This window comes from Epinephelus moara, chromosome 20 (genome assembly GCF_006386435.1).
Source record: "Epinephelus moara isolate mb chromosome 20, YSFRI_EMoa_1.0, whole genome shotgun sequence".
Taxonomy (NCBI): Eukaryota; Metazoa; Chordata; class Actinopteri; order Perciformes; family Serranidae; genus Epinephelus; species Epinephelus moara.
Genome location: NC_065525.1, coordinates 8329305 through 8340158, shown reverse-complemented (window position 1 = coordinate 8340158; position 10854 = coordinate 8329305). Strand labels below are relative to the sequence as shown.

The following is a 10854-nucleotide window of genomic DNA, read 5'->3' as shown; positions in this document are numbered from 1 at the left end:
GATGTCGGCCCGATGTATCAAGTTTAGATCGTTAACACATAGCAGGGAGAACGTTTGCTCATTGCCAAGACGTCGCTGAGACGTCGGCCTTTAATCGAAAATGACCACCACGCCACGTTCAAACGTGTTCATATGCTTCGTTAACTACGACCATTATTCATTTAGATCGGATTTTTCAAACTACAAATATTTCACCATTCAATGTGAGAAATGCTAACATTCAAAACTAGCTTGACTGTTTCCCTATTTCGTGTAAGTGTGCACAATTTAGAGACAAAAGTCAATTTGACAAACTTTATTTTTAAAATTTCCACAAACAATATCTGGTGGCCAGTCCGCTTCTCCTGGCAGCCTGCAAGACACAGAAAAGACATGAGCACATAACTTAAAAAAAAAAAAAAAAAAAAAAATCCCAACTTCACCACTGTATTTATTTATTTTTTTGTTAGCATTTCAGCTGTATTTTCGCCAGATTGAAGGTTTTGGGTCCGTCACTCTGCTTAATTTATTGTTGAAACGGTTAAATAACGGGATCCGGCGTTAACTCCATTAACTGTTAACAGCAGCTCAACAATCAGTCCATCTCGGAAAAACAGTGTTGTGGTTTCAAAACTGCGCTATTACCCGTAGCCACCGGGGCGGTTTGCTTTGCAGAGGAGGAGACTTCGACTGATAAATTGCCCATAAAATCACATTAACAACATACCGAAGGCATCCTTAAACTTCACTATTTCACCTCCGTGGTCCTCTCCGTTCCTCTGACCCACACTTGAGCACCCGTCCAGGCCGTGGAGGTCAGGCTCGGGCGGGACCATAGGTGAGTGGATCCCAAGTCTCGAGCCCTGCCCGGGACCACGGGTGGCAGCTCCAGGCACTTCCACTTTAACCCAAAACGAGTGCTCACGATAACCAGATGAGCAGATAACGTCAGCTAGAGAAAATAAAATGTAGCAGTTGTAGCCTGTTAGCTAGCATGAGCTAAACTAGCTATCAGCTAACGAAAGATAACGTTAGCTGGTGGAGGACCTGTACTATATAGACTACACCCAGTCGTGCCTCACCACTCACCAGGAACCTCTTTTAACGGTCACAGAATAAAGAACAAAGCTATTATCTGCCAATTTATTTCGGTTAGCTTAACGTTACCTGAAACCAACTGCGATGAGATACTGTGTCCCGAGAGCTCAGTTCCACACAAACACCGCCGAGATGAAATTCGTCGTAACAGAGACGTTTGACGAGCTGGGACAAAAGAGTATTAAATTTAAAGATATCATATATATATGGCGCACGTGTGTAAATTAACAGTCCCTTTATTCCAAAAGTGGTAAAAAAAAAAGCAAGAGAAGAACATTTAATTTACAGGGCTTTCCCTGGAGGGTGGGAGTGGATGAACCCGGTTAAAGAGTACCCGCCCGGCCGGGACGCTCTAAAACTAAGGCGAGCGCGCCCATAAGGAGGCAGGGATCATTTCATTGGTCAACAGTAAATCTGGCATTCTATTGGTTGGGGGATTTTGACAGGGTTGTTACACAAAAAAATCCAAGCGCAGGGCAGAAATCTGAGAGCAGAAATTCCACAAGTGCACAGAAACAGTTTGAGCGCGAGGAGAAAAGCCGAAGCTCGAGCAGGAAATCTGTGCAAGCAAATGGTATCTGAGTGCGTGCAACATGGTATCTGAGTGCGAGCAACATGGTATCTGAATGCGTGCAACATGGTATCTGAGTGCGTGCAACATGGTATCTGAGTGCAAGCAACATGGTATCTGAGTGTGAGCACACAGTTTGAGCAGAAACAGAGTAGATCCAAGCGCAAGCAGAGGCTATTTAAGTGCGAGGGCAGGGTTTTTGAACGTGAAATCAATAAATAATGCTCTCAAACTGATAGACCACTCTCTTGAATAAAGATAGGGATAAAGCTCCATACATGTGTATTAATGACACTCATTACCCAGAGAGGCTGGAAGGTGATACACATTTCCTCCCCATTTCAAAACAAAAAACAAACCCTGAAAAGTGTAGCCTTAGCTAGCTAGCTTACACATGCTACTTTTGCTTTTAATGTCTATAATAGTGAAAAGAGGCCTAACCTGATTAACAGGAACCAGTGAAGGGAAACAGGGAAAATTTGCCGATATCAAACCAGCTGTGAGTCATCACAGTTTGTGCAGATGAACACTGTTTGGCTTTCCCCAGAACTCTCCACCTGTCCACTGGAGGAGGTCCGGCGGCAGAGGTCCAGCGAAGTTTCCCTCTATATTCATTGTCTTCTGTCTCGATCACCAGTGATTTGATGGTTCATGTTTACACTGTGGTCTGTAGCCAGTAGTTTGGCTTTAGCTTCTTACTATCTGTATCTGTTCAATCTGTTTTTGCTGCTGAGTCAGTTTGACATCTTGGATATATCCATTAAGCGCATATTGTAGACTCTTCTGTCAGCTTTTCTCTAAAATCGCTTTTTCGTTTTCCCAAAACTTTGGTATTTCCTTAGAGAGTGCAGTTGTTACACTGTGGGCTCCTTGCTATCTCCGACAGCTTGATGGACCATTACAAAGGGGCGGGGCTTAGTGAACAGTCAATTGATGTGGATTATTGCTACTTTTGGCCCTATTTATTCATTCCAACATCGTGTAGTAGCAGGTTTCAGATAACTTGGTATGATACTACTGTGTTGATGGGCTTGTGTTCTACTAGAGGTGAGTGCGGTCTGTCAGGGTGTGTTGTGTACGCTACAAACGGAATGTGTCTGCAGCTATACATGTCTCAACATATCCAGGATACAGCTGCTGCCATTGTGCGCTGGTGATCATTTGAAGCCAGTGTGTGTGCAGTAGCAATCTCCACTGTATCAAATTCCTGTCCATACACCCGTCTGACCAATCGCGGGCAGCGGCGTTGATCATGAGCATATCAGCACACATAGCTGTCAATCATGACGTCAAACTCCCTTTTTTAAATTAAATAACTAATTAAAAACAAACTTCGCAACACTTGAACATGATAAGAACAATGTAAAATGACAGAAAAAAACTGGGGAAAAAAATTACTTGATGTGAACTTTGATCTTTTCGTTTGATTTCCCGTCTGCTAACATGGAGGGGTCGGGGTTTATGACCTACACTGCAGCGAGCCACCAGTGGGTGATTGAAGCTGGCAACTGTTATACTGTCCATCGTTATACACAGTCTATGGCCCTAACCCTGACATATATCTTTGATTTGCAGCCAGAGAAGTCATGGGAAGTTGACCTGCAACACATGGAGAGCCTGATTGACGAGAGGACATCTTGTCTGATTGTTACGAATCCATCCAACCCGTGTGGCTCTGTCTTCAGCAAGGAACACTTACAGAAAATCCTCAAAGGTTAGCTGCAGTTCTGCCCTGCTCTGCTTTAGGAAAAACAGTTAGAAATACTCAAAGGCTTTGAATTTGTTGAAGTCAGAGGCGAACATTTGGACTATCACATAAATAATGAAATAATTCTTGTCCTTCTCAGTGGCCTCCAGACACTGCGTTCCCATTCTGGCTGATGAGATCTACAGTGATATGGTGAGTACAAACCCAGGGCTTGGCCCACTGTAACACCAGCGAGGCACATTTTTCACCACAGTGAGAGAAAAGGTTGTGTTTCATTTGGTGGTATTTGCCCTGGCTCTGAATGATGGTTGGACAACCCCACATCAGCACAGGGGGGATTAGGGGCCATGTGCTGTGAATGAGACCTGGAAGCAGCAACCAGTAAGGCGGGTAGGGTGGATGAGCAGGGGTCATGGAGGTCAGCAAGGGCAACTTACAACTGAGTATTTTACTTTCATAATATCATGACTTCTCTTTGATATATTCCAACTTTATTTTTTAACATATTAGAACTTTGTCACATGGCATTACAACTTTTTGTTGTAAAAACTCAATTTTTAGGTTACTTTACAAAATAAATCTTGATGACTTCCATGCAGGGAGAATCACATATTTTACATTTGGAGAAAAGAGAGAATTGACAAAGGTATGGCACTTGATGGTAGATATTGTTAGAGCACCTGCGTTTTTTCTTGAATATCTTATGATTAAGACGGTCCACGAGCACACTACTATCTTGTTCTTCGAGGTAGATATTGTTAGTTGAGGTATCAGGGTTGGTAGGCGGAGAGACAAAGTTCGATCAGTGTATCCCTAATTTGTTAATGCAGTAGCTGACAAAGAAAACTATAGAAGAAGGAAAGGACGTGATGTCAGTGACAGCGTTCAAATTTTGCATGGTGAAACAGCAAAGTTATAATGGGTTATTGACTCCAGTAGAAATGACACCAAACTCTGGACAGATGCAAAATTTGGACACTGCCATGTCTTGCCCTTCTTGTATAATTTACGTGGTAGCTGACATTAAGTAAAAAGGAACCAAAACTGTTGCCCTAGTGACACAATAATAATAATGAACCTGTCTATACAGCAGCAGCATTTCTTTCTAAGAAACAATGGGGTACATTCAGATTGATTTTTTGTGTGGAGTTTGACTGCTGGAGTGTTTTTGCCATTTATTCAGTCCAAAAGGCTAATGACATTACAGACATTAGATTTAGCTGTAGTGGAGGTCAATTTTCAAACTTAAGGTTACATATTATCAGCTCATGTAGTCATGTCCTAACAGAACCTCGATTCAAGCAGTCAAGAGCAAATTCATGTCTGTTTGCATTCAGTCACATCTTTCTATTGACTTTTTTGCAACTGTACCTCCTCTCTGATCAGTGGCACCCCAAAGGGGGGCCCATGGCCTTCTCGACACAATAGCTGGGCTTCCCAGAGGCTCCCCTAGGCGAAAATAATTGGAGGCTGATATTACTGTCTTTAAGAGGCTGTGCTCATATTTTAAGCAAGATAGTGAAGGCAACCTAAGGCATGGGTCTTCAACAGGAGGTCCGTGACCCCTAGGGGGTCCTCAGAGTTACTGCATGTGTAGGAGGGGGTCCCTGCTCCGTTTCTCTTTCAGCTAAGGTGTTCTTGGCCCAGAAACATTGAAGACCCCAGACCTAAGCCATCCATTGGTACCAACCATGTCGGCATAGCTTGTTGGGAATGGGAAAAGGACAATCAGTCTATCTGAAGAGCAATGAATTATCTAACACATGTATAAACAGATACATAACACATTAAAACAGGATTGTTGTGGAACTCAAAATGTTAACTGTGTCTGTATGAGTCGATGTACATCACATAATTAGTAACATTAACTGCAAAATAAAAAAAACCAAACTCTCCATAATGACATAGCTTTTAACTAGCAAATGTACTTCAACAGCATATTAGAATTCCTGAAATGCAGTTATGGCTTTTGGTGTTGGTGTGCCACCCCAAAATTGTCAGTGGTCCCATCAGACCACCCCTGTGTAAAATCTCTGGAAACACCACTGTCTGTAATTAATTTTTTCTGCAGCTTGAATCCATCTTAACTCTGTATAACTTGCAGTGCTGGCTAAAAGCAGCTTTATCTGACACTGGACACAATGCTGTAAGCCCCTTAGATGATATCTGAATCATCTCCAATGCACTGGGGTTGAGGCAGAAATCAAAGAGACAGACAGTGCTCGAGCTCACCCTTTAAACAGGCAAATGACCAAATTTGAATGTTGACTGCGAGAAAACAACATTCTCGGCACATTCAGTCCAAAGCATTTACATCAGTGTCAGCCTTGAAAAGTTTGTACCGGTCAAATTGTAGTTGAAGGTCATGCAAACATGTACACAGCTATACACGTAGACTCCTGCGCACACACACACACACACACACACACACACACACACACACACACACACACGTACAACTGAATGCTGCTCAATAAAAAAAGTGGAGTGTATTCCAGTAATTTTCCACTCAGGAAATATTCAGATAAGGGGATAAATACAAATCATTGGTGGTGTATAAACGTATCTTTTAGCCTTTGATTCACTGAATATCACCTGTTTCAGTTTTTGGTCTTTATTCAGCTTTGTTCTTTTACAAGTCAGTGTTATATAGCATATCACATTAATGTTGATGCTACCCTTGAAGAAATTATTAGTGGTGTGATATTAAAAAGGACAAATAGACAAATAGAGGTTTGGTTTGTTCATTTATTAAAGTATGAGGTTTATGAAAACAGTCTGTGTGTCAGCCATCTGCACTGAGTGCACGCAGGATGTTGCAGTTTCAGAGCGAAGACAACAGATCAGGTCACAGATGGAGCTGAAGAGAGTACAGCTGGATACCAGAAAAGAAGCTTTCTCTCGCAGATACAAAAAAAAAAAAAGGGAAATGTGCCTTTTCACCAGTCGCACAAAGAATGCTTTTTGGAGGCTTGTATTTATGCTTTTAAAATATGTCGTGAGAGGAAACATTTAGAGTCGAGGTTACTGAGTGCATCCCCACCATCTGAACACTTCACATTGAACCCGAGCAGACCAGAATGACTTTGCACTTTTTTGGCAGCATGTGTTTGCAATTAATGCAGATTGTCAGGATTTGGCGCAGCAGGAATAGTAGAGGAATGGGGGCGTGTGGTGGGTGGAGAGCAAGTTGGGGGTGTGTTGGTGAGGCCTTTTCTTTATGGCCTGAGTATTTAGGGGGGAAGGGGTCAAGGTGTCTTTTAACAGCACCAGCCAAGGTAGGTTCAGACAGTGGGGCATTATACCCCCTGATCGCTCCTGCACAAGGCCCTCAGCAGTGAATTATGCTCTGACACATGTCGGTTTTCTTTTTTTCACACTTTTAATTCATACAATTCTAAATAACCAGTAGTGAATGCCGATGTAGTTGGTAATTGCTCCATGTTTTCTCACATCAAGTGATGTGGGTTAGGGTTAGCAGGGGATCTGAGCTCAGACACAAACCCAAAATTGCAGAGAGCTATGCCGGCACATTTCATGCAATGCTGTTATGTCACTCATAGCAGTCTGGCCAATAGGACGTGGGGCAGTTCCCCGCTGGGCGCCACTGATAATGTTTAATGAGAACCAGCTTTCTGTGGGAGCATTGCTGACTGTGGTTACTGTACACTCTCCCTTTCCCAATGGCCTCTCTCTCCTCTTATTCTTCCTTTGGTTTCTCCCTCATCTCCACAATAAATGTTATATAATTGCATTAAAATAACACAAAATAAGTATTCTTTATAATAAAATAAAATTATACTTAATATTTCTGATTAATGAATTTATTATTATTATTGTACTTGGGGTATTTTTTCAAAAGTAATACAGCTAATTTGCATTCCATGCTTGTTTTGAAGCTAAGATACTTAAAAAGTTCGAGGCATGCTATTTGTTAGAGTGCTGTACCAGCTTTCAATACTTTTATATTAGCAGTAAGACTAATGACTATGTGTAATGTGAAAACGGTTACTAGTTGTGACAAATCACAGCCTCACTCTGCATTCTCCCTCAGTTTAATGCATTGTTTCAGCATATTTCAGTTCAGTTTATTGGTTTAGTCAACAACATCACTGATTTGGCTCACTCTTGCCACTCTTAACAATCTCATTTCCAGCTGTAGCAGGCCGAGCACCAAACAGCAGACAAAGTAAGCAACTAGCTGGTGAACATAATGGAGCATTTAGTTGCTAAAAAGCCAGATATTGTTTCTCAGGAGTTGGTAGAGACCAAAACAGAAATAACATGAGAGTGATTTTTGGCCTTAAACACAACTCCGAAAGCTGCAAAGGATCAAGATCTTTGGCAGTTTATGACACCCACATCAAAGATAAGCTGATGATTTCTGAGGCAGGGGAAACAATTCTGTCCAGCTGTTTCCTCTGCTGAACTGTGGAGTAACTGTACCACACAAATATAGAAAAGGTTAGAGCACTTTCTATCGCAGACACTTTCTTTCTCATGTCAGAGAGGAGGAGATAGTTGTTTCGAGGACAATAAAAAACAGAGAAAAGGAGTTCCATTTGACGGCAGCATAAACTAAAATTTTGCTGTCTTAACGCATTCCATTTTGTACCTGCATGTGTCCTCAGGTTTTCCCTGGCTGCAGTTGTCCCTCCATGGCATCTCTCAGCAGTGACGTTCCCATCCTTTCCTGTGGCGGCTTGGCTAAGCGCTGGCTGGTCCCTGGTTGGAGGTTGGGATGGATCCTCATCCATGACAGGAATAATATATTTGGATCCAAGGTATGTAGGCTTCATTTCTACATTCTTCTTTCAGCAGTGAGCGAACAAGAAGACTCCAGTAGATTACTGTTACATTTACCTAATTAACACATGCAGTATGTCTCCTCCGTAGATCCGAGAGGGTCTGGTCAAACTCACTCAACGTATTCTGGGAGCCTGCAGTATCGTCCAGGGCGCCCTGGAGAGCATCCTCAACAACACACCTCAAAGCTTCTACAACAACACCATCGGCTTCCTGAAGGTAAACAGGGGAATAATTTGTTATGTCATTCTATATAGAATATGTCTTCTTACCATGTCACATGTTAGTGGGACTTGTGTGTGTTAATATTATGTGCTGGCAACACAGAAACAATACAGATGCGAAGTTAATGAGGCTCTCTTGATGTGGTGGACACATAAATTAAGAAAAAGAGTGAGAAAGTCTTTGTTGTTGGTGGACACGGACTTTGAACCATGAGAAAGCTGTTTGTGTCCCGTGTGAAACCAAAAGTCAGTGTGGTTGCATGAATTTATGGACTTTACATTATTATACAGAGTACTTAACGTAGGCATTTTACCTAACTGTGCAATGTATGTAAGTTTACATCACTTACGTGCAGTATGTAAGTATTTTAAGCTAAACTAAAATCTTTTCCTAAATTATTATGTTTTTGTTCTCTAAACCTAATCAAGTGTTTTTCTTTCCCTATGTTGTAAGCACATAATATTACACATTTCTTGTCCACCACCACTTAATGAGTTGTTAAAAAGTCATCATTACATGTCTTTAGTTCCAGCCCGTTCTCATTCCCAACTCCTCAAATAGTGATTTTGGTGTCAGAAACCGATGCAAAAAGACACCTTGTACAGTGGTATGATATACACTGTCAGGCTGGTAACAATGTAATATAAGGAGCTGGAAAGTTCCTATAGGGCAGATAAACCAGGGGGTGGATGGTCCATCAAAGCTCGGGCTTTTACTAGACTCTCACCTTGGAGCCCGCTGTTCGCTTCCTGTGTAAATGTTGAACTAAACCATGATGTTTTTTCTGTATAAGTTTATTTTTCTCTATGTATCTAATGTGCAAAAATTGTACTTTTTTTCTGTAAAAGCAATAGTGTATTTTGAGAAGACACAATGCGTGTAACAAGCGTAAATTGAAATTGCGTCCTAGTACCGCAACAATAGACAAAAGAGGGTACCGAGCACATCATATGTAGATGTGGAAGTCCACTGACAAAGCGGCGATATTTGACGAGTTGGGATGAGAACGAGTTGTCAGCTCTCTTCTACTATGTCTTTTTTGAAATGTTTTTTTACCTGTTTTATTGATATTATTTGGACTTCCAGTATTATGTATCATGATAATATGTATATGAGACTGATTGGATGGTTTATGTTTTGCTTCCTCAGACCAACTCTGAGATTTGTTTTAATGAGCTGTGCACCGTCCCTGGCCTGAACCCTGTCATGCCCTCAGGAGCCATGTACCTCATGGTCAGTACTAAAAGTGTGTGTGGTGTATGCTATTTAGGAATATATGTATGTGCATAATTATATTTTTTGACCCATGCATGTGAATCCTCATTCTACAGTATTATATTATATTAAAGGAGGTTTAAATATGAATATAATTTTCTTAAAATCGGAAATGTGTGTGTTTGTGCACATTTTTTCCAGGTGGGGATTGAAATGGCTCACTTTCCAGATTTTAAGGATGATGTGGAATTCACTGAGCGGCTGGTGACTGAGCAGTCTGTCTTCTGTCTGCCTGCCACGGTAAGACACCATTGTCTATTTATCCTTTTGTCCCTATGTCCATCTACACACTTACATTTGGAATGAGATTTAAGGAATGCGTGTGATCCTTTCAGTTCTGACAGTATCCATGTTCTGTCCTCTTCCAGGCCTTTGAGTATCCCAACTTCTTTCGCATTGTGGTGACGGTGCCGGAGGAGATGATGGTGGAGGCTTGTGGTCGGATCAGAGAGTTCTGCCAGCGCCACTATCGGCCCCGCAGCAGTGACAGCAATGATCTGGACCAGTGATGCAACAGAGCTGGACCAGCCGTAAGACATGAGCCTCGACAATAGAAGAACTGTCCTCTAGTCACAGATACTGAGCAGGAATCAGCTTTGAAATTTTATTCCATTGTGTTATGAAGTTAGAGATGTAGAAATCTGATGTCAAAAACGGTGTTAATATTTCATCATCGCTGTGGCAACAAAAAACTAGGAGAGCAACATATCTTATGGTCCACTGATGTTGTAATTTTCGATGTAAACCGTTTGAAATGAGCAGACCTGATATTTATATTTTATACAACTTATATTAACCTCTTCTTGTGTACTTTGTGTATTTATATAATTTGTGAAATGCTTTGTATGCCTTTGTAATGTAACCTCTTTGATATTAACCACAGGATTGTAAAACGTACACTCTGTGCACACCGGCTGGCTTCTTTGCTGTCACAATTAGCGAAGTGATCATTTATTTGATAATCCATTTTTCTAAACTTTATGTATTGATATCTTCTACTTTGCTTGTGCTAGAAAATAACTCAGTGTAGTTTTAGACTGCATTGGCATGCTCTTTATTTCACAACATTCCTTGTATGTTGTTTATATGTTAATTGTGTGCCATATTGAATTACATATATATATTTTTACAGACGCTAAAGTTTGTTCAGTCGTTTTGTTAATGCTTGCCTAATAAAAGCATGTTGACATGA

The 10854-nt window shown here is 41.3% G+C and overlaps 1 protein-coding gene across 2 annotated transcripts in view; it reads left to right on the top strand.

Moving 5' to 3' along the window:
* The window catches only part of tat (tyrosine aminotransferase), a 17282-nt gene extending 6428 nt beyond the window's left edge, over positions 1 to 10854 (top strand). The window contains exons 6-13 of one of the 2 annotated variants that reach the window (XR_007571838.1): positions 3224 to 3362; positions 3496 to 3548; positions 7988 to 8140; positions 8253 to 8381; positions 9537 to 9620; positions 9804 to 9902; positions 10031 to 10387; positions 10422 to 10854. Coding sequence is in view for 1 of the 2 variants with exons in the window: in XM_050073508.1 (XP_049929465.1) it covers positions 3224 to 3362; positions 3496 to 3548; positions 7988 to 8140; positions 8253 to 8381; positions 9537 to 9620; positions 9804 to 9902; positions 10031 to 10171 (798 nt within the window). In the remaining variant the exon portion in view is untranslated. Of the gene's footprint in view, positions 1 to 3223; positions 3363 to 3495; positions 3549 to 7987; positions 8141 to 8252; positions 8382 to 9536; positions 9621 to 9803; positions 9903 to 10030 lie in introns of both variants that reach the window. The other variant, XM_050073508.1, reaches the window with a different exon arrangement.